This window comes from Nilaparvata lugens, chromosome X (assembly GCF_014356525.2).
Source record: "Nilaparvata lugens isolate BPH chromosome X, ASM1435652v1, whole genome shotgun sequence".
Lineage (NCBI taxonomy): Eukaryota > Metazoa > Arthropoda > Insecta > Hemiptera > Delphacidae > Nilaparvata > Nilaparvata lugens.
In genome coordinates this window covers 93,344,633-93,371,013 of record NC_052518.1, presented here as the reverse complement: position 1 = coordinate 93,371,013, position 26,381 = coordinate 93,344,633, and the positions used below count along the sequence as shown (strand labels likewise).

The window sequence follows — 26,381 nt, the reverse complement described above, 5'->3', positions numbered from 1 at the left end:
CAATAATATTACCTTCAAATCCTATTTGTTTAGCAATCTTTGTCCACAGATTCCTTTGAACATCACGACGATTATATCTTTTGTCTCTCATATCCCGCAATGAAACATGCTCTTGAACCAAACTTATCAACTTTTCACTGTCCATAGTTACAACTTTATAAAACAAAACAACTTCAAAAAGCAAAAACAAACAAGACTGTGAAACAATTTTAGGTTAGGAACACTTTGTTGTCTCAGCTCGACTAGTTAGTTCGGCCGGAAAGAGCCGGAAAATCCAATTCAATTCAGATCGAAAAATTGATCAGCCGGAGACGGCCGTATGAACCTGTTGCAATGGACGAGCATCTATTCCTTTCTTTGTTGGGGGTTCGTTCGGTCGCGTTCGGTACTTTTAGGCCGATGCTAGTTTGGACGAAAACGGTTCTAGTGGACGGCCCACCTTGGAGTTCGTTCCTCGCCCTCGTCTCAGGAAGTACTGGATTTATCAGTTGCTGGCGCTGGTTCTCGTGGTGAAGGGAAAAATGCCAACCAAAGGAAACCATAGCACACATGATGACTGTGTGACTCCGTCCCTGGAAGTAGCCTAGCTTGTAGCAGTACGGCTCGGTGAAGGCTCCAGACTATGGGAGGTTCATGGCTTGACCGAGTCGCCAGAACTCTTCGTCTCAGGGAGTAGCTGGGTACAGTGAAGAGTCCGGTGGAGTTTAGGGTTAGCCAGTGAGAGACCAGACTATGGAAATCAGGGTACCCCTGGAAGTAACAAGCATGTGAAACTCCCATGAGACCAGACCATGGGACCCAGACGTGGGAATCGGGACGCCTACGTCTCTGGAAGTAGCACCATAGTATGTCTAAAAACTCTATCACTGGTGCTCCTTTCTCGCGTCCCCTCATGGGCGCCTGTGTGGTGGACGTGCAAGCGCCCACTCTGGAGACGTATGCAATTGGGAACCACGAGTATTTTTCCTGGCCTCGTCTACAGGCCGAGTTAGAGGATACGTCCGGGCTTTGCCAGGCCCACGTTCTGCCGGAACTGTATAGTGGTGGTTTCACTCATTGTAGGCTTAACTCCTCCATGATACTCGCCTACCGACTTGGCAGTGTCGTTGGGTAGTATTCGCGTGTCACACCTCACGGGATATGCGAAAAGCAGGTGTGGCGTTAACGCGGCCAGTAGCAGAAGTCTTTAGGGTAGATGACAGCAATTGAATGAATGAATTTATTTAATCTTCAGAAACGAAATATAAGATTAAACTTTACAAAAGATAAGAATATGCTACTGCTATAGTAAATAGCAATTGAAGTAAATTAATTTGATTTTTCGTTTAGCATTATTATAATTGCATATTGCGTAAGCTAATAACAATCTATGGTCAACTGTGACATGTAACAAATCCGTTAATGACATATTAATATAAATCATTAGATCAATTAAAAGTTGCACTATGCTAGAACAGTATTGAGATTATTTAATGCACAATTACCTTTGGTATGATAGGTGATCCAACAGGGCCTAACCTGTCTGGAAGTCTCAAATATTGCTCCTCTGATTCAGAATCGGCCGATCCTGAGTCTGACCAGTGATCTGCATTCATATGAAAATATTCAAATTATTATTTAACATACGAAAAGTTTTAGTGCATGAGTTTGTATTTTGATATTAGCCATTCATTGTATTTTATGAATGTTTCTTTTTTAAGAATAAACTTTTATTTCATTTCCTCCATTATTCTACAAACGACATAAACTCTATAGCTCTGTAGTCGTAGCAAGAACCGATATAAATAACAATTCGAGAAAATTGTGTTGCAGCTCAAAAACAATCAATATTATCTGTTCTAAAACATAAAATATCACTCTGTTGCATATCCATACTTTTTCACTATTAAAATTAAACTTGAATTTTAAAAACACTTATGGAGTGAAAATGCACTTACATTGGCAATGACGATCGTTTCGACCTGTTGTTGGTCATCATCAGACTGTGGGAATTTACTCTAATGTCAAGGTTATGTGTGGTGAGGGATGAAGGTAAAGGAATAGGTGGTGGTGGGGGTTGGTGGATGCTTTAGTGGGGCGGTAATTTTTAACTGTGGACTATTTTGTCAAAGAGTGTGTGAGAAGAGAAATTTTATTTGATCATTTAGGATACTGTTTTGTGTGGTTGTAAATTTCATATTGTTCCAATACATTGAGTTTTTTGCTTTTTTGTGTGATGTGGAGGATTTCAAGATTGGTGTATATGTCAGTGTATGTGTGGTCTGTTGATATAAAATAACATCACTGATATAAATGTACATCGGAAAGACTGGACGTGACTTTCAAACAAGATACAAAGAGCACATAAGTGCCATTAATAAACCACATAGCCACTCAAACTTTGCTGACCATATTATATCAACAGACCACACATACACTGACATAGCCACCAATCTTGAAATCCTCCACATCACACAAAAAGCAAAAAACTCAATGTATTGGAACAATATGAAATTTACAACCACACAAAACAGTCTCCTAAATGATCAAATAAATTTCTCTTCTCACACACTCTTTGACAAAATAGGCCACAGTTAAAAATCACCGCCCTACTAAAGCATCCACCAACCCCCACCACCACCTATTCCTCCACCTTCATCCCTCACCACACATAACCTTGACATTAGAGTAAATTCCTACAGTCTGATGATGACCAACAACAGGTCGAAACGATCGTCATTGCCAATGTAAGTGCATTTTCATTCCGAAAGTGTTTTTAAAATTCAAGTTTATAAAATATCAATAGAATTATACGTTTGTGCATATCTCATCTTTCAATTTCTCATTCATTACAAATTCTAGGCTACCCTCCATGTATGATATTTCATTTTTTTTGAAGTTATAAACTGAAAAGTAAATCTCGCCAACACCCACAAATAATTGTTTGTTTTGCAGACGATTTGCAAAGCATTACAAACGATCAAATAGTAGTAATAACAACAGTGATACTATAACTAATGATACACTAATTAATATTATCTGAAAATTATTATCTATTTACAGTACGAAAAATAATATTTTAGTATTTCACTGAAAATAAGTTTCTGAAGGTCTATAAAAATCAGGTTTATCAATTGAACAACATTGAACAGTATCATAGCCACCTCTAATACAAGGCCCCGGCCTACGATATTGCAACGTTGCAGTGTAGGACTAGAAACTAATACATGATTAGTGAAAAAGATTTAAAAAAATACCAGCTGATCTTTTTCACCAATCATGTATTAGATTCTAGGCCTACACTGCGACTTTGCAATATGGTAGGCCAGGGCCTTGTATTAGAGGTGGCTATGACAGTATTCAATGAGCTGGTTTTAGTATAAAGCAGACAATATGTAGAATAACTGCAATCAGACCTTCTAGTGGTTTTAATGCTATTGATACATGGAAATAAAGAACTCTTGACAGGAATAGTTCACGCGCATGCCACAGTGCGTATATGAGCTCATTCCATTATGCATAATATAAAAAATAATTCGAATTCAATCATTGAATATTATATTTGAACATTAATCATTGTCAGATCAAATATCAGATTGATAATTGAATATTATATTTGAGCATTAATAATTGTCAGATCAAATATTCAATCATTGTATTTTCTTATTATTCATCTTGTTTATCGTTGTTGGAATAAAGGAGATTCATTTCATTCTAATAGTATAGACCAATATAATTTTTCTATACCAAGATTTAGTATCTCCATAAACAAAATGTACTAATACAGAGTGCGGCAGAACCAATTAAGCAGTTCTAAGGACCTATAAAAAGTGACTCAGGATAGATGGTGGAAAGATTTTTATTTCCTAAATATTTGAATCTGCACATATTAAATTGATTAGGTTTTTGAAAATAATGTCCTGAAGATGGCGGCCATTAGCATCAATACATTGTTGAAGACGATTTCTGAAGTTTTTAGCAACTCTTGCACACATGTTGCGGGGTATGAAAATAGCTTCATCAATAATGCATTGTATTGCAGTCTTTCATGATTAATTTGAGTGCTTTCTTCAGTCTAGTAGCGGAAGTTTTTCTTATTCACATATCTATTGAGATGAAAATGTACCTTGTCGCCAATACAGAAAGCTGCATTTGGAGGGAGGGATCTTAGCAAGCATTTTGCTCACACAAATTTTGTCGATAGCCGTAATTCTTGAGCAACAATTATTTCAAAAGGATGAAACTTCAAAAACCTTATCGAACTGCAGCCTGGAATCCCCAATAAAATAGAATGTGAATGTCGAAGAGGAGAAAGTTCCACTACATCGTTGATCGTTGACAGACTACTGCTGTTATTTTCTTGCGTTCTAATGGATCGGCGACGACTAGGTATGCTTCTTCTTATTGTACTAGCTCCCCCCTTGCTTGACTAGGAATCCCCTCCAACTCCCGAACCCAGGTCCAAATTGTGTTAGCATTAGGAAGAGCTATTTTTTGAGGAATTTTGAACTGTCGCCGTAAAGCTCGTTTTGTAGCGATCACAGATTTATCTGGTTCTTGTAATAAACCAACGATGAACACCGGTCCAAATATTAATGAAATTTGTATTCTTATTCTATTATTTTATTAATTTCAAAGGGTACAATAATTCTATTTTATAATCAAATATAATTAAATAATAACAAAGCTTGACTTCGTGTAAATTTCCAATTCTATCACAGTTGATTTTCCAATCAAATCAAACTGCTTAATCAGTTTTGCCGCGCTTTGTACAACCAACTTATACAGTATCTATCATTAAAATGCACAGGATCCAAGATCTTACCAGTAGAACTGCTCAATGTAGTGGCTGAAACAGTAGATGGAGCAACCTGGGACTCTCCAGAAGTACCTAAGCTGCGAATCATCCTTTTCCGATGGGGATCTCGATCATATTGCCTAATCTGTGGAGAAATAAACGATCAAGTTGCTGAAGCTGAATGTTATGGAGTATTTGTTTGGTACCACTATAGAGAAATTATAGCACTTGAGCTATCTTTTCTCTATGGTACAGCTTGGGCATCAAGTGAAACAATAAGATTACCTTACTGAAAGTTAATTCCGTAGAAACGTCGCTACTGTTCAAGCACAGAAGAGTATGAGAACTCTTCGAAGCTCATATGATGAGTACGTCACAATAATGACAGTGCGAACAGTAGAAACCAGAATTGCATGAATTTTTAAATGCTTTTCCATTGGTCATCTGGTCGGAATTCATCAATGCATGCCGGCACGTAAAATCAAACAGGTTGTTGCTACATGCCGCCAGTGATCACATGCCAATGTAGCGTCAAGTACCCATTTACATAGGGAATGTAAGCGACATGTTCATGCTGAATGTAACCTGCCAACTGTTTATATTTTCTGCATTCCATTCCTATACGCCGCATTTTAAAATGGCTCTCATGAGTTGAAAAGTGTTATACACTAATAAAAAATAAAAAAGTATTGTACTGGATGATATTTTTATTCTATATCAACTGATAAATTTGAATTGAAGCAGCAAATCAAGCTCACATATTGTCGCATAGTTCATGTGCTTTATAATGTATTCATTGGCTGGACTGAAGAGTTATTTTGAACTGAATTTTTATAAAATGTAACTGATCTGGAAATAATTTAAGTGAACTTACTCTATGTATTTCATCGCTGATCCGTTCAAGATTACCGAGAGCTTCAGCATAGCTTTGCTTAGCAGCACTCACTCTCTGCTCCAATTCCTTCACTCTGCACTTTTGTTCCTCGAATATTTGGTTGAATTGTGCTTTCAATTCGAAATAGGGTCTACAAAACAAATTGATGCTATATCACTCAAAGCATATCTTTCAACAATATTAGATCTTTCATACGTATTTTTCAACATTTCAATTCAGTGTTAATGCAGAGGCAGCCAACAAAACATCACTTTCAAAAGGATTTAAAATCAAAAGTCCACAAAACATCACTTTCAATAGGATTTAGAATCGAAAGACCACAAAATATCACTTTCAAAATTATTTAAAACCAAAATAACATCAGTAGAATTGAGCAATGGAATTTCTAGGGATAAATGGAAAACAAAAATTAACTAGAAACGATAGATTTATTCAATTACAGCTACATCGTCAAACAGAGATTGAAAAAGGTTATTTGAAAATTTTAGATGAAACCAACTTTCTAAAAGTTACCTTTGAATAAAAAAATATTAACAGGGAAGAAAGATCTATGTCAGCTCATCCTTGAACAAATTTTTTGTACAGAAAATAAAAGAATATATTATAATGAAGTCAATGAACGTTAACTGAATTCTAGAGTTACACTCTGGAACGATAAATTGATGGACGGTTTACTATTGAACCAAAAAAGTACAAGACGTTGACTGAAAAATAACAAACGTATTACCTGAAACAATATCTAACAAGATAGATACCATAACAGAGAATTTCGAATGGAGTATTATCTGTGTGCCATGAGTGAGGATTTAGTGAAGATCTGAATGGAATCATAAGTGTATTTCTTGCTAAATTAGCTCAAGCGTGGAGCAAGCATGCCTCTCAACTCATGTGAAGATAAAAATACAGAAAACTGTGATCATCACGCAGATCTCTATGCCAGGGAAGTTCTGATATAAAAAATGAATACTCAAAAGTGACCAGGTGAGAAGGAGCTTTGAATAAAATAAAGTGCGTGAATTGAATAAAGATAGAAAGGTGTTGGAGAATCACTACTAACAATTGATAAAGATACAATAATAATTTTATGCTGCAGAACACTCTAATTTTTTATGAACGTACAGAATGAACAAGAGTTTGTTATTAAAGAATGCAACATGGAAAAAACTTGAGATCGAAAGAAAAAATGAACTGGATTTTTCAGAAACTGAAGATGCAACACATAAGGAAGGCTAAGATAATAGTATGATTGAGATTAACTTTGAATTGAATGAAAAAGACTAAGACATTGTCAAAAACCACAGATTTATTGATACTTAGAAACTATTAATATTAACTGCCAATTTCAAAGTTTTTTTGTGTAGTTGAGAAGTTGATATTGTGGTAATTATTCATATTGAATGAAAAAGACTAAGAAATTGTCAAAAAAACATCAACTTCTCAATTACACAAAAAAATTAACTTTGAAATTGGCAGTTAATATTAATATCGAAGAAATAAATGCCAAATCCGAAAATCTGAAGATTCGTGTGCAAGATCCATCGAAAAAGTAATCCATTGAGACAATAAAACATAGTACGCAAAAATATGAACTAGTTCGTTTAAAATGTGCTTCTAGTACAATATGCAAGGGCATACATAACTATGTAGGAAGAGAAGGAAGGATTATTAATATAAAAAACAAAAATTTCATGAAGAGGACTTGCTGAAACATAATTTTTTAATGATATAATATAAATTTCTATCCTTCACTACAAAACTATAATAGAATTCTCTATACCAAATAATTGCTAAAAGTTTGTTACTGTGGGAATCACTGTTTAACAAAAGTATTGAAAATTAAAATCTGCTGAGTACTACTTGTTTTATTTGGGCCCGTATTAGAAACGATTTCAAACGTTTATTTCTAGGGTGTCACCAGTTTTCTATGTAATAATCCACACCATTAACATTCCAGTCATATTTAGGCTACTTATTATAATAATTTGTAAAATATTGTATAATTCGTGTCATATGAATCATTTGGAAATATTATAATTGGAATAATAGTTGGCATTATAGCAGCCAAGTATATCAGCAATGCAAGATACCTCGTCTCATAAATTGGGTTTCGTCTAGTGGAAAGATAAAGGCCTAACAAGTAGTCGGAAACAATGAAAACTGAAAACTTGATATAAGATTTGAATAAATATAAATGAATGCTGAATTGAGTAAAGAAGATTCTTAAATGGAAAATAGTGTGAAAAATAAAAATTATAAAAATTACTTACAAGTCTTTGTGACAAGCTGCAGCTGCCAAATGATTAAGCGCCATGAGAGCACAAAATGTATTCATACTGTCAAAAACATGACAAAATCAATTAAAAATAAAATTAAAAAGACATAACTGATAAAATTAAATGAAAAAAAATGTTCTAATAATGCAGATATTTGAATCAATAGTCTAAGGCACCTCTATTCGAGATGACTGAAGCTTATGAATAGATCATTGTTTCAATCATTGTTATGTAGAAACCGATAGCAAGTCTTGATTAGTATCTTAAGGCTGTGCAAAGGCTAAAATTAAACTTTCTACTAGTGATATTCTTCAAAGTTTTTCGATTTTTATACTATCAAGCTATTAAAATTAAAAAGTTTTCTCAGGAAAATTTTTTTCGATCATTACTTTTTGAGATATGAGCGCCTAAAGTTTAAATTTTTGTGCCAGAACATTCCAAGTTCGGTGAAAGATAAAACCATGAAATTTCAAGGTTAGATTCTTCATGGTATTGTTGATCTAATAAAACAAAAATTTCCTGAAAATATCAATTTTTGAAAAAGTTATTTAATTTACCAAAAATGACCAAAAATAACTCAATTAAAAGTTATTTTTGGTCATTTTTATTAAATTGATTAACTTTCTCAGAAAATGATACTTTCAGAAAATTTTTGTTTTATTAGATCAACAATACCATGAAGAATCTATCCTAAAAAATTTCACGGTTTTATCTTTAACCGAACTTGAAATGTTCTGGCACAAAAATTTAAACTTTAGGCGCTCATATCTCAAAAAGTAATGATCGAAAAAAAAATTTTCCTGAGAAAACTTTTTAATTTTAATAGCTTGATAGTATACAAATCGATAAACTTTGAAAAATATCACCAGTAGAAAGTTTATTTTTAGCCTCTGCACAGCCTTAAAATGTGGGCCTCGATCATTGAAAATGCAGAACGAACAGAAAGAAAAATTTCCTTTTGAATAATGATAATTTTAAAATTGGAAGAAAGCATAAAATTCAAATTTTCACCGTTTCTTTCAAGTCGAACAATATTCCTTGTATTTTACAAATTTATGGATTGATGTTTCAGAGCGCAAGTTATTTCACATTATTAAGATTAATCCAGCCAAATCTTACAATGAAGAACTCAAACAGCAGAAGATGGTTTTAGTTGCTTTTGGATATACAGTATGATAAAAGCATTAGAAATTCAAATTCTAAACTTTTTTAAAAATAAGCAAACATTTCAAAAGATGAAAACCCGCGATTTCTCACATATTTTCGATAAATAACCTCATTTAATACAAGAGTTTCAAGTCAATTTGATCCTTATCTACTCCCAGTCGAAAGAAAAAATATCCTCTCATTTTTTAAAATTGAACTTTATTTTTGGGAATTCTCAACAATTTTTAACTTACCTATTTGATTTTCAAATCTTATATCTACTATGGTATCACCTTATACAGAGAGATCACAAACTATTCGTTCAAAATTAACCTCACAGACGACTGTAGAAATTCTAAGACAAGCAAAGAACAAAAAAGTGTGCTTGCTTACAGCCTGCGAATGCATCCTACAATACAGCGAGAACAAAGAATAAGGCATGAAAATATCAATCTGTTTTACCTTGACTTTATAATGGATTTCTTGAGATCTTTCTGTAAGTGTTGAACGCGGATTTCTGCATGCTGATAGGTCAACGAGGTTCGCCTATGTTCAGCTTCACTCAAAGTTCTTTCTCGTTCTGACTCATTCACCTGAAACAAAATCACTGGTCAAAAACATAAGCTTTAAAAAAAACCTTTATAATTTATAATTTAATAGCACTCTCTTTATTCAATTGCTGTTATTATAGAGAAAAGATAGCGTATCAGTTGTCTCTGCTGATATTGAGTTATTTCATAGTTCCAGGATAACCTCTAAAAAACAAAGCATCTAGAAAAAGTACAGTACTGTAGGAAATGTGATCAAGTAGGTTCACCTTGATTACACACACACACACACACACACCACACACACACACACCACACACACAACACACACACACACACACATGTTAACAAGAACATGTGTATGGAATCATTCACAGTAATACCATAAACAAATAAATAAACAATTCAGTTCAAGACGTTTCAAGATAAACTCATGATCAAAAGTTGTAGAAAAATAAATAATTTCTGGAGTTGAAATGTTGTTTATTTTCGTTGAGGGATTCAAAAAGAATTCCCTACACTACTATACCGGATGATTCAAAAAGGACGTTACAACTTTGAAAATTCATATAAATCTTATTAAAGAAGTTACAGAGCTGGTATTGGTGTAGTTTTAAACGAAAACACTTCAAGTTTTTTTTTACCTTAAACTAAAAATGTTCTATGTGACTTCCGTTGGTTATCCTGCAGACATCCCATCGATAGTCGATTTCTTGCCAGACTCGCACTAGCATTTCAGGTGTAACTTGCTCAACAGCAGCGCAAATCCTTGCTCTAAGTTCAGGTAGAGTGGCTGGCAAAGGAGGTACCTACACTATATCTTTTATGAAACCCCACAAGAAAAAATCCAGCGGTGTTAGGTCTGGGGAACGAGGGGGCCATGCAATTGGCGCATTACGGCCAATTCACTGATTTGGAAAGCGGTCATTAAGAAAATCCCGGATGTCAGTCAGATAGTGTGGTGGTGCGCCATCTTGCATAAAGAAAACATTTCGTTTCTTGGTCATCCTCATCGATCTGTGGTATCAAACATTTTTGCAACATATCAAGGTACACTATGCCGTTTTTCAAACCATAACACACAGCTAGCACGCTCGGGTCCAGTTAAGGCAGCCATATTTTACGTTACTGCCCCTAGCGCTTGTGAGGCGCGACCAGGCACTAGCGGACTACGCGAGTCAATACTTGAAGTGTTTTCGTTTTAAACAACACCAAAACCAGCTCTGTAACTTGTTTAATAAAATTTATATGAATTTTCAAAGTTGTTAAGTCCTTTTTCAATCGCCCGGTATGATATAAATGGTAATTAGTTTATAATTGAATATGGTTGCTGATAATATTTTATAAGATCACTAAAATACTAAAAGATTTCTGGTTGACATAAGAACAAATTCTAGGAAACGTTGATGACTTGGGTATGCACTCCCAAGGCTAACTCACAATACCTTTTAACTTGAAAAAAGTTTAAAAACTTTTGAAAAAAACTTCTTTTGAAAAATACTCGTCAACAGGATCAAGAAACGAAACACATGGCTACAACACCAGATTTGGAAGGATCCAGGAGAGGCATAGATTGGATTTCTTCAAGAAAAAACACTTTTATGGGGAGAAAATTTTTCAATATACTTCCTAGAGAGTTGAAAGAAATAAAGGAGGTTGAATAGCTACAAAAAAAATTAAAGGAATATTTGGTGGGACTATCCCTATACTCTTTGCAGGAGTATGGCAATTTGACTGTAAGATTTTAGAATCTTGTTTTTTATCAAAAGTTTTGACTTCTGTAAGTGTAAAGGATGATTTTGTGACGATATTAATAATTTCTGTTGTGATTTGACACTGTTCAGATGTATTTTGTGCATTTTGATGAATAAAGAAATTTTCAATTCAATTAACATGTAATATAAATTTATTAATATGTGTATTAAATACACCCCATTCCATACTGGAAGACTGACTGGGCTTATGATAGGTTTACTTGTAACTTTGACTTTGAGTAAGTTCAATTTATGAATCATGAATTGTATTTGCTGCTCTCGCTTCCTCAGAGAAGTTTATGGGTCGCGGACTGAGGTCTCGCTCCCCAAGGAAGTTGGTTTATTAGCTAGGCAAGGGGTAAGGGGATGCCACTACGTTGTCTCTGCCTTTTAAGATAACCACGCGTTTTTTAGAGCATTTTCGGCCCGTAAAAGCAGAACCACACGAGTCGGCAAGGCACAACAGGACACGGAGTTCTAGGATTGGCTGATTCTCAATACTAGACGTTACAACTTTGAAAATTCATATAAATCTTATTAAAGAAGTTACAGAGCTGGTATTGGTGTAGTTTTAAACGAAAACACTTCAAGTTTTTTTTTACCTTAAACTAAAAATGTTCTATGTGACTTCCGTTGGTTATCCTGCAGACATCCCATCGATAGTCGATTTCTTGCCAGACTCGCACTAGCATTTCAGGTGTAACTTGCTCAACAGCAGCGCAAATCCTTGCTCTAAGTTCAGGTAGAGTGGCTGGCAAAGGAGGTACCTACACTATATCTTTTATGAAACCCCACAAGAAAAAATCCAGCGGTGTTAGGTCTGGGGAACGAGGGGGCCATGCAATTGGCGCATTACGGCCAACTCACTGATTAGTAAAACGGTCATTAAGAAAATCCCGGATGTCAGTCAGATAGTGTGGTGGTGCGCCATCTTGCATAAAGAAAACATTTCGTTTCTTGGTCATCCTCATCGATCTGTGGTATCAAAAATTTTTGCAACATGTCAAGGTACACTATGCCGTTTTTCAAACCATAACACACAGCTAGCACGCTCGGGTCCAGTGAAGGCAGCCATATTTTACGTTACTGCCCCTAGCGCTTGTGAGGCGCGACCAGGCACTAGCGGACTACGCGAGTCAATACTTGAAGTGTTTTCGTTTTAAACAACACCAAAACCAGCTCTGTAACTTGTTTAATAAAATTTATATGAATTTTCAAAGTTGTTAAGTCCTTTTTCAATCGCCCGGTATGATATAAATGGTAATTAGTTTATAATTGAATATGGTTGCTGATAATATTTTATAAGATCACTAAAATACTAAAAGATTTCTGGTTGACATAAGAACAAATTCTAGGAAACGTTGATGGCTTGGGTATGCACTCCCAAGGCTAACTCACAATACCTTTTAACTTGAAAAAAGTTTAAAAACTTTTGAAAAAAACTCCTTTTGAAAAATACTCGTCAACAGGATCAAGAAACGAAAAACATGGCTACAACACCAGATTTGGAAGGATCCAGGAGAGGCATAGATTGGATTTCTTCAAGAAAAAAAACTTTTTATGGGGAGAAAATTTTTCAATATACTTCCTAGAGAGTTGAAAGAAATAAAGGAGGTTGAATAGCTACAAAAAAAAATTAAAGGAATATTTGGTGGGACTATCCCTATACTCTTTGCAGGAGTATGGCAATTTGACTGTAAGATTTTAGAATCTTGTTTTTTATCAAAAGTTTTGACTTCTGTAAGTGTAAAGGATGATTTTGTGACGATATTAATAATTTCTGTTGTGATTTGACACTGTTCAGATGTATTTTGTGCATTTTGATGAATAAAGAAATTTTCAATTCAATTCAATTAACATGTAATATAAATTTATTAATATGTGTATTAAATACACCACCTTACACCCCATTCCATACTGGAAGACTGACTGGGCTTATGATAGGTTTACTTGTAACTTTGACTTTGAGTAAGTTCAATTTATGAATCATGAATTGTATTTGCTGCTCTCGCTTCCTCAGAGAAGTTTATGGGTCGCGGACTGAGGTCTCGCTCCCCAAGGAAGTTGGTTTATATAGCTAGGCAAGGGGTAAGGGGATGCCACCTACGTTGCCTCTGCCTTTTAAGATAACCACGCGTTTTTTAGAGCATTTTCGGCCCGAACCACACGAGTCGGCAAGGCACAACAGGACACGGAGTTCTAGGATTGGCTGATTCTCAATACTAGAGGTCACTTTCGTCTTTACGGGATTGGATATTTGTTGCACATACAGATATTTTATAGACCTTACCTCAGACCACTGAGAGTTATTTTAAAAATACCTCAAGTGTATAAAGTGTTAAAAAAAGTGTTTTAAAGCGGGGGGTTCAAATTCAGTTTCATCTAGGTACGCAATGTATAGCTTCCATAGAATAAACGGGAGATATTGCATCAAATCAATGCTGATTAGGATAATGTTCAATGACTATTTCGTTTAATCAATTAATAGGATCTATATCTATTGAGCCTATAATATATTTTCTATTAATATTTTGACTCAAAATACGATCAGGAACATTACATAACCTCTGAACTTTTCATAATACATTCGAGGAATTCTGGGCAAATACCTATTGATTTCAACTCAATGTACTTGACGTCAATAAATCATGAATATCAACTTACTCTCATGGTAGCATGATTAAGCATTTCTTGCCAAGCATGATCGAATGTTCTTCCTTCGGTGCACAATCCTTCTTCTGCAAGATAAACCATTTCTTTGGCTGCAGCATGAGCAGAGTTCGCCCTTTCATATTTCACAGCAGCCAACTGCGTTTCAACGAGTGCCTGATAAAACAATAATCTATTGAATGAAATGTGATTAATGATTGATAGTTTCTTGTAAGTTTGTATAGTGAGGTCCAATCCACGTTATAATGGCAGTGGAGAAAGATAGGAGAAAAACGTTGCCGATCCTCTGTTTCGTCAATGCCTACTAAAGACGGTAGCTGATACAGGTTTATTGATGTAATATTAACGGTTCATTCTCGTTTAAAATAATCAATTATATTTTATTTAGCAAGAAATTATATTTTTCAATAATTTAATAATGAATATTCATAATTAAGATGAAATATTTTGTTAATTAATTATTAATTTCACATTTTTAAAAGACGATCTGGCATCAGAGCAAAGCGAGAAAGAGATAGCGCTATCCGCGTTTTTGAATGATAGACAAGGATAGCAATACCATTGCTAATCAAACACTGCCATTATAACGTGGACCTCACTAAAGAATCTCGGGTGATATTGTGGAACTGCATAATGAATGGAAACGCTATTAAATACTGTCACTTTTTATGAATGTCTTGATCTGGATTCCCAGATTCCCACACAGCAGTGACAGTGAACAGTAGGGATGGGTATCGAAAGACAAAACATCGATGCATCGCCCTACGTTTTTACAGATGATACTACCAAGACTATTATATCCTTAGAGTGACTCAGATAATGGAAATCAATTTCCTTCTTCATATACACGTAAAAGAAAGGATCAGAGCTTTTGAAAAGTAGTTAACAATAAAGAAATACTATTGATTGGCAGTAGCCAAACTGAAAGTTTATAAATTGTTTGTAGGTAATCGGACTTGACGTTTAGCAACGGAGATTGATAGCCTAATCGAATTTAAAAAAGAAAATCCAATATCTAAAATATTGTTCTATAGGTTTGATATAAAAAATCAAGACGGTATTCTTATGTCCAAATCTTCAAATTTCAACTAATAATATTACTTTTTTTATTAAATGGATGATAATTATGATCAAATAATTTTGAATGAATAAATACTCAAAGGACATGTCAGAAACGATGGATGAATAGATTCTTATTATTATTATTAATATATTACAGTGAAAATGATATAATGTACAGATTTTTCCGACCAGGCCGGTAAAACTTTACGGCCCTAGGGCTGTAAAATGACCTTGAATAACAGCTGATCATGTCCGATCTCACAAAAATCATAGACATAATCTCATAACGACTGTAATAATCTATATAATTATGTATCGTGAATCGCGGTATCATGTCTATAATATATTTTATGAATTACTGTTTCATAATTTAATATTTATTATTGTGTTTTTGATATCAAACAATAGAATACGATGATATCTCCATAGCCTCAACAATATAATGTTGGCTGCATTGTCCATTGTCAGAAAGGTACGTATCGCAAGTATTTAAAAGTGAAGAATCGAATTTGAAATCAAAGTACAATAATTGTATCAATATTTAAAAGTGAGGTAGAGTAATAATTGTTTCTTTTTTATTATCGAATTCCACTTCTTAATGCAATACAATCAACAATAATAATAGGAAAATACAGCAGTGATCTAAAGTTTAAGGTAAGCCTACTGGTGAAACTCAGCCTTGACTGAAAAATTCCTAGTAATTTTCCCGTAATTCATTATTAAAACTTTTAGATAATTTTTCTTCAATATCAAACCATATAGAGAAAACATTAGGCCCACTCAAGATTGAATCTTCGAATGTTTTCTCTATGATTTAACTATTTTCAGAGCAATATTTTGTTGTGAAAATGCCGGCAAAACGGCTTTAAGTTCTCCGCTATACACTATATTATAGTAGCCTACATACGTTACCTGACTTACAGGCCTCTTCGATCAAGAATATGCAATGGCCGAGAGCGTAAAGGCGTAATACCTCAAAGCTCAGTGAATTACAAACATGATCTAGGTTCGAACCTCGGTCAGTGACATTTTTTTTGTCGATGAATTTCGACTTTTATTAGCTATTTTTTATATTAGTTACCGTAATTTAAATTTCAATCAATTTTTTAGATATATTTTGAGACAAAACTGTGAAATATGCAATTATATTAATTTTTTAATCACATTATTTCAAAATAGTAATGAAAATTCTATTCATCCATCTATCCATGAGATATTGCACCAGGTGCAAAGCGCGAGCTATAAAAATTCAAACAATTATTCGAAATATTAATAGTATAAAAATATTGTCACTATTGTAAATTATTAATTAGTAATATTGAAATTGACAGTGAAAGTTGTCATAACCAAGATTCAAACTATCAAAATAGGCTGTTTGAATTTTATTTATTTTTTTAATTTCTTATATATTGGGAAGTTTTTTTTTTGGTGTGGCGAAAAATAGCGTTCGCACCATGGGCAAAAATGTATTTCCGGCTCTCAATCTTTTCTAGTCCTCGGCCTACGGCCTCGGACTCAAAAACCGATTTCGAGCCGGAAATATCTCATTTTCGGCCCTAGGTGCGAAATATACTATTATTCTATGTCAGGAGGTGATAAATTAATTCAATTCGAATTTATTTCCTCCTCAAAATTCAACAGATACAGCGTTTGTTATACTATTCACCTTAACCTAGTATGATAGCTTCTATCAACACTAAAAAATAACGACCAAGTCTAGTTACACACACATCGATTATTGGACGTATGATTTTTTGCCGTCCTTATAAATTTTATTGGATTGAAGGGAGCTTGACATATGATGTGAACATGTGATCGTCAAGTTATAATCAATCCAATAGAATTTATAAGGACGGCAAAAAATCGTACGTCCAAAAATCGATGTGTTTGTAGCTGGCTTAAGACACAAGAAGTGGAAATGAAACCACTGGCATAAATGAAAATCACTTGTTCGCCAGTAGGTGTAATTCAAGCAGCGTAGAGTTAAAATCACATGAATTGAAATAAGGATTTTTACAATGGGGCAGAGCCGATTGACGAGTTTGGAAGGGTTGTAAGTAATGAATCGTTCAACTTGGAAAAAATCTTTAATGGGTTCAATTCAGTTTGAAATATAGTTTTTATTGTTATTTTTTGGAATTTATATCAGTTAAATGGCGGCCAGAAGCAGCAATATACTAATGTAGCGTATTTTCAAGTTTTTAAACGCATTTTGACACACTGTGATTGGTAAGGGCAGGATCTCTTCTCTGATTCGCTCCTTTAGTTCTTCCAAGCTGTGTGGGCGATCTTTGAGAACTTTATTTTTGAGTTGACCCCATAGAAAAAAATGTCATATGCTTAAATCGGGTGAGCGTGCCGGCCACCTCAAGTCCACCCTTAGTGAGATCAGCCGTCCTGGGAACATTTGTCCCAACACATTCATTGAAATGCGCCCTATGTGGGCTGTAGCTTCATCCTGCTAAACCATATTTCTCCCAAGTCATGTTCCTCAGCAAGTTCTTCCAATTTGAGGCGCAGAAACGTCTGTAGCATTGTCACATAACGCTGGGAGGTGACATTGACGGTGATGTTGCCATTCTCAAAGAACTATTGCCAGCACGCTCACCTGATTTAAGCATATGAGATTTATTTTACGAGATTAACTCAAAAACAAAGTTTCCAGAGATCGCCCACACACCTTGGAAGAACTAAGGGAGTGAATCAGAGAAGAGCCTTACTGATCACAGTGTGCAAAAATGCGTTCTAAAACTTCAAAAATACGCTACATCAGTGTATTACTGCTTATGGCCGCCATTTAGCTGATATAATTTCCAAAAAACTAACAATAAAAATTATATTTCAATCTGAATTGAACCCATTACATTTTTTTCCCCAAGCTGAACGGTTCATTACTTATAACCCTTACAAAATCGTCAATCGGCTCTGCCCCTCCCTTCAATTTCACATGACCATGACGCCTTGAAATGAAATTCTCTAATTGGAATATGAATATGTATTCAGTATTTTGTTAGATGAATACCATAGAAGGCTTACCTGTTTGGCTTTTATTCTTGCTTCATAATAAGGCCTTGCTTTTTCAACACACGATCCAAGCTTGCGTCCTACAGTGTCAAGGCGTGCTGTTGATTCACATAGTAGACTACGAAATCCGGCTCGAGCCTCCTATGCACATTAAATAATCATTTAATATATCAAATTCAACATTAAAAAATTATCAGCTCTTATAGCATCTAGCAGACTATATTTCTTATTTAAGATAGGTCATTGAGGTATGAAACAACAAATGAACAAAAAATACAGCATGTAACTATGAAAAATCATAGTTCCTACCTAAAACTATTTTTTTTTTTTGATCGCGGGATAGACATCAATACTGTAAATATAACATATAGTTCTATTTTTCATCAACTGTTAATAGAAGTTAGCAATTTATTATTGAAAAATATTCATAGATTTTTAAAAGAATACATACATTAACAGAATTAAGAAATACAAATAGGATACAAATTATTACGACAAAAATAATATTTTGTGAATGAAATAGACAAAATATCACATAGTTGATGAGAATACATCATATAATATTTTGTAAATAAAATATAAAAGTACGGTATCACATAGTGAAGAGAATAGGTAAATCTCTACTTACATCTAAATCAACTTCAAGCCTATTGATATCATCTGTAGCTGCATTCAGTCTTTCTAATTCCACCTGAAAATCAAAGGCAAAACTTACATATAAATATAGATTATTCAAGAAAAATACCAGTCTGAGCCTAAATAATCAATCGATTTGAGGATTACGATGGTGGCCTTTGCTATCACATATACTGTAGAGACACCAGACCTGCGCCGTGTCAAATCCAACAGCCGTTTATGACAACACAGGGAAAAATATAAACCTCTCCATACATCAATCTCTGAACAATCAACCAGCAACAAGTTTAAAATCAAGAAGACTTCCACGGTTGGGTTGCAGAATGAACAGCCAACAAAGTTTAGATGAGTGGCCAGAACGGTGTGAGTCAAATGGGGTTGCAGACAAATGTTGGTTTCTACCACCCTAGAAAAGCGTGTTCAAGTTCTATAGGATCAGAACTGGCTGCAGCAAGGTGAAACAATCAATAGGGTCTTGCAGATTCTGAGACTTGCAATTGTGGCCAGATTCAATTTCAAACCATCCGCCATATAACTGATGAATATCTAATCTGTAGCTTCTCAACAGGAGCTGCGGGCCTCATCACACTCACCAGGGATGCCAGGGAGTGGCCGACTGACCTGGATGTAGCGATTTTTGAAATCATCTAATTGCAACTGAGGTTCAACTCACACTTGCGCGACTCAAGTCGAGAAGCAGCATGTGTTTTCAAATGGTGACACTCAGACCCGTCGACTCTAGTCTCCGCGACCTCACGACTGTGAGACTGAGACGAGCCTCGACTCGACATGTTGGTCGAGCCTCGACTTGAGTTGCGTAGTACCCCATGCCTTTTTATTGAAAGTGAGGTTATGTTTCATGAAAGTCATTTAGATACGACAATAATACGAATTAGACAAGACAATATATTCATAATAATCATTATATAATGTGTTACATGCAAATTAGTGACGAATTAGATCTTAAATAAGGTATGGTTAGAAAATGGAGTAGCATGGAACTGAAGTAGTGACAATGAGCAAGAAAGTCGTAAGGTCGAGAAACTAGAGTCTACTCGACTGGAGTCGTACGATTTTAGTCGAGCCAGTGTGAGTTGAGCCTTATTGCCATTTGCACAGTGCCAGTTAAAACTAATTATTAATTTAAACTGGATTAATTCCATATCGTTTTTTGAAGCCACCAGATGAATCAATTCAGTTTAAGCTTTCACTGAGCAAACGACCCTAAGGGTCGGGTGTGATCACATTGAATGTGTGTATGTGCAAGGGCACGTGGAATCATGCATGAGTCGAAAAACAAAATTTGAAAAATGCCATTAAAACACGTTGTAACTTGCATGTAGATGCTCACACTGAACGCAACTAGCAAGTGCAAACTTTCAGTGTGAGTGTTCCTATTGCTCTAACCAGACTTTGTTTCTCATCTGGACACTTGGTCATGCATAACCAAGCTTGCACTTGCACATATTATACGCATTCAATGAAATTGACCCCCCCCCCTAAGGGTGTTCTTTTCAAGGATTTATATTGACTCTCAGTTCTCAGCAATATTGCTCCACCGGGGCTGTGTAGATCTTCCTCTCTTGTTCATGAATACGAAAAGATAAAGAGTAACAGGGCACTTCCAATCTATGGAGATCTTCTGGATTTGGGTGATCGGTTAAAGTCAAGGCGCCTCCCATGCGCATGGCAGAGCAACTGAGCGATGACATTTTTTTCATAAGAGCAAGCTGGGAGGAAGAGTGGATAGAAAAACCCCCCTCAGCATCTGCTTTGGCTACTCAGTTGGTGTAAATGTGGCTGGATTTGAACTGCCAAGACGGTCGTGGACGGCCCTCAACTGGGTTAGAACTGGAGAGAGAGAGAGAGATGTGGGGCTTCCCTTAATGACTGGGGCATATTACAATAGAGAAACGATAGCATAAGTAGATATCCCATAGCATAGGGCGTTTATGTCGCAACTTTTACTGTTATCTCAAGCCGATAGTTCACATAGTTCTTTCCTATGCAGCTGTGTGACGCTGGTAGTCTCTCAAATTGTGCCGTTCATACACTCTCACCCCAACAAAACAGTAAAAATTGACAATAATCGACAGTAATCGGCTTGAGATAACAGTAAAAGTTGCGACATAAACTCCCTATACCATGGGATATCTACTTACGCTATTGTTTCTCTATAGGTGCGTACAGACTTTCGCTCTGCTCCGCAACCGAACGTCACTCCAGCAGAGCGTTTGATGATCGACCGGGGAGCAACAGTGGTTCGACCGGGGAACGCGAGAAGATCTAACATCTTCCGTAACGTTCATGATGGGTGCGACTGCCGAGCGGAGGCGGAGCTACTGCGGTACGATGGAGGAACGAGGGCGGAGCGTGCTCGGTACGGGTTGGAAGCGCGTATATGTGTACGCAGCTTTAGATATTACCCTCCCCTGCTTGTGATTATGGAGAGGCTAGACAGACAATGAAGCACATCATCAGGAATTGCAATATACGTGCCTACCAAGGCGATTTAAATAATTTTATCTCAGCTTCTCCACAATCAGTACACTACATTGACAACCTCGACATCAAAATTTAATATATTTACAGTATTCTATTAACCTGACAACGGTCTCATGTCCAGATTTTTCTTTGTCTACCTATGTATTTATGTGCGCCTACATATGCCATACGCTAATAATAATAATGATTTATATTTTAATAGACATTGACTGGCAAGCATTTCTCTTCTTTTTTTTCTCAATGACAATCACCTACAATACTCAAGTGTGTCATTATATATTATACTGTTTTATGTTTTTACCTCATGCCATAGGCTACGCATATAAAAATACTTTATATTTTAAGTTATTCAACTGTATATTGTAGAATGTGATGTGTAAAATAGAAAAATATTATCTTATCTAGATATTATCTAAAAATGTTATGGTTAGTTACTATACCAATACAATCTAAATTTAAATGAAGGAACAACATAATTTGAAGGTTAGAAGTGATAAATTTACCTGAACTCGTGGATCTACTGAGTCCTCAAATCTATCAGAGTCATTTTCGGCATCCACTTCTTCAAGTTCTGAAGTCATGTTTGTTAATTGAATACAGTTTTTGAGTTAAGTATAAGAACTCATGAATGATGATTTGAATTTTCTCATTTTTCACTATATTCACTTCAGACATTTCACATGATAAGTAAATAGTGATTAAAACACAATCTTTTAAAGATGTAGGATAATAAATTGCACAACCATTCACCTCTCACCAGACTGCAGCTGCAGAGTGCAGACTGCTTTTGACAAATGGCAATGGCGGATGGCAAATGGCTGCCAATTGCCAGTGCTTCCTAGATTTTATTCCAACAAAAGTATCAAAACCAACACTGGTATGACGGCACCACTTGTGGCACAACCATTGCTTGAACCAGCTCGTTTCATTTTCTAACACGTCGAAAGTGAAAGCTCTTGTATATAGTGTGGTCCACGTTATAATGGCAGTGGCTAAAGATAGAAGAATAGCGATGCCGATTCTCTGCATTAATTAATTATATTTCTACACCGTCAAAAACATAATTGGCATGTTTGTGGACCTAGAAAAGGATAGTACCACCGGCTTTGTCGAATGATAGACAAGGATAGCGAAACCAAAGTTGATCAAATACTGTCAATATAACGTGGACCTCACTATGAGGTTGCCGGAGTTCCGTCTGCCCTGAAAGCCGCCACTCACCCAAAAAATGGTCAGTTTTTACGGGCGCCGCCAAAGTGAGACAGTGAAAGACAAACTGGGTCTATTCCTATTTTACATCTATCATTTTTTGGCAGCACTGAACCTGTATTCCTCTTAGTTTGTAGTAACATTAAAAAGGCTGAAAAGAAAATAGGCCTATCAAAAGCGCTTTATAGGAGTTATCATTGGTTTTAGTAATATTCTTGAATTTGGGAATTCCATCATATTCAGGGAATCAATAAATTTATGAAAACATAATGTTAATATAATTTTTTCTCAAATCTCCTTCTAGTATCTAACTGTATTGGAAACAAAATTAAGATTTTTATAAGCTCAGATCAGAGAAGGTGGTCAATTTGGGTTATCCATTTTATAGGCTAGTAATTCTGATATTATTAACTGGCTCTACTCAATAGAAAAATTCTATTGACCGAACCGTTGACTGCTTGACCAGTTACTTGAAATTGATAGTTGAAGATGATGAATAAAATGGAATACTATTTATTACTTATACAAACGTTGATATTATATTGAAATGAGATTATCATTTATATTAATTATTTTTTGGAAGAGTATGGATACTTCAATAAATTGAGCTTTCATATGCCAGTGAGTTTTAAATCAGTTTCCGCTAACGGTACCACAAACAATAACAAGAAAACTTGTGGACTGTGGATTTCCGCGAGTAAACCAAACTTGTCGTGTGCTTGAAGCGACCTAGTTTGTCGTCGTCCCAGTTTGACGAAATAGCCCAATTCGTCCCAATTTTTTTGGTTGTGATAGTTGGGGCTGGCGTTACTCTGCGACCCCCTTCGATGTATATAAATAGGGTACATATGATGGCATGAGGATTCTCAGCTGCCCAAATATGTTGGTTGTGGACGTTAATGATAGCTGTTCTTGTAGAGAGTGCCTCGTCGGTAAATAAAACGGTTGTTAAAAAGTTTGGGTAAACAAGTTTTACTAAAAACCATCGGCAAATACCAGCACAGTCTTGTGGCAATAGAGTATGAACTTTCTGGAGGTGGTATGGATGTAATTGTTGCTATTTTAGTATCCTTCAAATAATGGATTGATTCACATTAAACTGCACTGACAATTCTCTAGTGCTCTTCTCTGGTTGTTCATAAATTTCATTAAGAACTTGTTCTTCTAACTCAACAGTCATAGTAGATCGGGGTCTGCCTGCATAAATGTGCTCTTTGGATATCAAAGGATCTGTTTCAGACAGACGTTGATGAATAGTGGCAAAAAACCTTGAACTTGGACATACTCGGTTAGGAAAGTTCTCTTGATACAAACGTCTTGCTTCAGTACTATTACAGTTGTGTCCCATTCCATACATTTAATGCATGTCAGCTAATTCGGAGTATGAATAATGTCTAAGATTACCTGCCATTTTTCAAAAGTTAACACTCAACAAAAAAGCAAAGAGGAATGGTTATTAATAACTGGTTGATAAATTAAAAAAAAAACACAGCGCGGTTACAGTAGGCCTAACTTACAGTTTGTTTTTTTCTGTTCAACAGTGAGGTAAAATATCTCTGAAAATAATTTTCAGCTGATAATTTCTTTTAAATATATTCTTATTTAAAACATAATAAATCAGCTGTTTTGGAACAGCTGTTATCAAAATCCATGTTTTATTTGCAATCAGCTACAACCTATGAGTTATTAGTTCTCTCCTCATAAAACAGCAAATTTTTGTGGTGTAATGTACTACATAAGAATACATTTCATTCAACTTTTATTTTAATTTAGTTAACACAGCTTACATTATTCTTTTCAGAATTAAATTCTCAATTAACAATTTTTAGTGCGAAAAATTATTTGTTTACTGGTCATTAAAGAAAGTTATTGGGCATCAAACGTAGATGTATGTGTTTCTCTACTTGGATTTTTTTGCATATTTTAACTTTTTTCTCAAAAACTACTCACACTTCAGCTTCCAGACTAGTTTTTTCCAATTTTTCAGATATTTTCCTATATGAATCCAGCATAAGTTTTCTAAAACTAGTCCCTAAACAATTCAGCATCTGTGTATTTCACCAGAGGAACTGAATTCCGGGCAAAATCCTTTACCCTGTATAGCTCGCTAATGAAGCATTTATGGATATATGTTTATATGAACTTTTTTTCTTATTTTTACCTCTACTATCACTTATTAAAATATATTACCATAATTATGAATCACTCTGTATAGTTAGATGACTAAGCTATACCTTCAAGCTTTTGGAAGCATGATGCCTCCTTCATTTTTCTCGTCGCCATTGAATATCGGGCAAGAGGTCAAACGCCCAGACAGACTTATATGGGAAAACATCAGCTTTCATTGCGTTATATCTTTCGACATACTTGATGGATTTCAATATATATTTTTTTAAACTTTTCGTCATTTCCATTGTGATATGATTTCCATTTGTCATTTCCATATGATACAATGATTTGTTCATTGAACATTATTTTTAACTCGACCAAACATCTATTTTAGTGAACCTACCTCACTAAAGATTGTGATCCATTCTATTAGCAAATGAATATCATTTTTACAATATTTTCCTATCACTATGTATTTAGGATATGGAAAATAAAACATTTATCATAGATCGCTAATATTACGGTATATTTTATTAGATGGCAAATAATAATAATTCAACCGTTATCACAATATTTTGTGAAACTGTTTCTCAATCGTTATGCAACTTAAGTTTAGGTACCTAACTATACTCTATACTCCTATATTTAATGTAAGATAATTAATAACTACATATTATTAGAACGAGAAAAATAAAACAATAGCAATGATGAAGAATTTATAGACACATTTAGCAAATTATATTTTTTATAATACAAATTTAGGATACAATATTTTCATAGTTAAAAATATTACAATACAAGACAAATTAATGGAATGGAATAATATGAATACCTATATTGGATCTATGGAAATAAAATATTTATCATAATATTACCGAAACTTATATTTTATTACTTATTACCATTTTATTAATGAAGTCTTTTAATAAATATCTCAAAATACAAACTGTAAGGAAGCAATAGTAAACGATCATATTGACACTATAGTGAAATCCACGTTATAATGACAGTATTTGATCAACTTTGGTTTTGCTATCCTTGTCTATCATTTGACAAAGCCAGTGGCACTATCCTTTTCTAGGTCCACAATGGTGCCAATTATGTCTTTGACAGTGTAGAAATATGATTAATTAATGCAGAGAATCGGCATCGCTATTCTTCTATCTTTATCCACTGTCATTATAACGTGGAACTCACTATAGGCTTAGCCTACATGAAACATGACCGATGAATGAAAATATAAAAATACTTAGGTATGAAAAGATATATTTTTATCTGGCGCATGCCGATTCGTACATCCATAAGCACTGCATGAAACTACCATACTTTGAATATTTTTTATTGCTTCAATAAAAAATATTATCATTTGAAAAAGGCTCTTTTTCTACACAGCGAAATACAAATACCCGACTTCTTGCCAGAAATTTCTGGTGGCGACACTAGCGCAGTGGCATCATAGCGGACTTCGCTCTTATTAATCTTATTCTCTATATCAATGGGCCAGCGACTACAGGTGGAGGGGGTCCACTGCTTGCCCGACGCCCAACTCAACCCCAAAGAGAAGGTCTACGATACGGTCACCAAACAGCTCAGGATCAACAGCAACAAGTTTCTCGTCCAGAAGTATGTTGTGGTCACTTGCGGTGATAGCAACAGCTTTATTACCACCAACAATATGAGTGACTGTTTGGTGGCTAAATTTTCAGATCCTGAATCAATAATAATTGAACACTGTTTGGTGGCCTAAAATTTCAGATCCTAAATCAATAACAA

At 35.0% G+C, this 26,381-nt stretch overlaps 1 protein-coding gene across 2 annotated transcripts in view; it reads right to left on the bottom strand.

The window, feature by feature from the left end:
* Positions 1-22,085, bottom strand: part of LOC111050164 (SH3 domain-binding protein 5) — a 28,406-nt gene extending 6,321 nt beyond the window's left edge. Inside the window, exons 1-9 of one of the 2 annotated variants that reach the window (XM_039442708.1) lie at positions 21,794-22,084; positions 18,778-18,840; positions 18,162-18,290; positions 14,058-14,219; positions 9,554-9,684; positions 7,940-8,005; positions 5,652-5,802; positions 4,805-4,922; positions 1,485-1,585 (exon numbers count right to left, since the gene is read on the bottom strand). In XM_039442708.1, the coding sequence (XP_039298642.1) occupies positions 1,485-1,585; positions 4,805-4,922; positions 5,652-5,802; positions 7,940-8,005; positions 9,554-9,684; positions 14,058-14,219; positions 18,162-18,290; positions 18,778-18,840; positions 21,794-21,871 (999 nt within the window). In that variant the 5' untranslated portion in view covers positions 21,872-22,084. Of the gene's footprint in view, positions 1-1,484; positions 1,586-4,804; positions 4,923-5,651; positions 5,803-7,939; positions 8,006-9,553; positions 9,685-14,057; positions 14,220-18,161; positions 18,291-18,777; positions 18,841-21,793 lie in introns of both variants that reach the window. The other variant, XM_039442709.1, reaches the window with a different exon arrangement.
* Between the last annotated feature and the right edge of the window lie 4,296 nt (positions 22,086-26,381).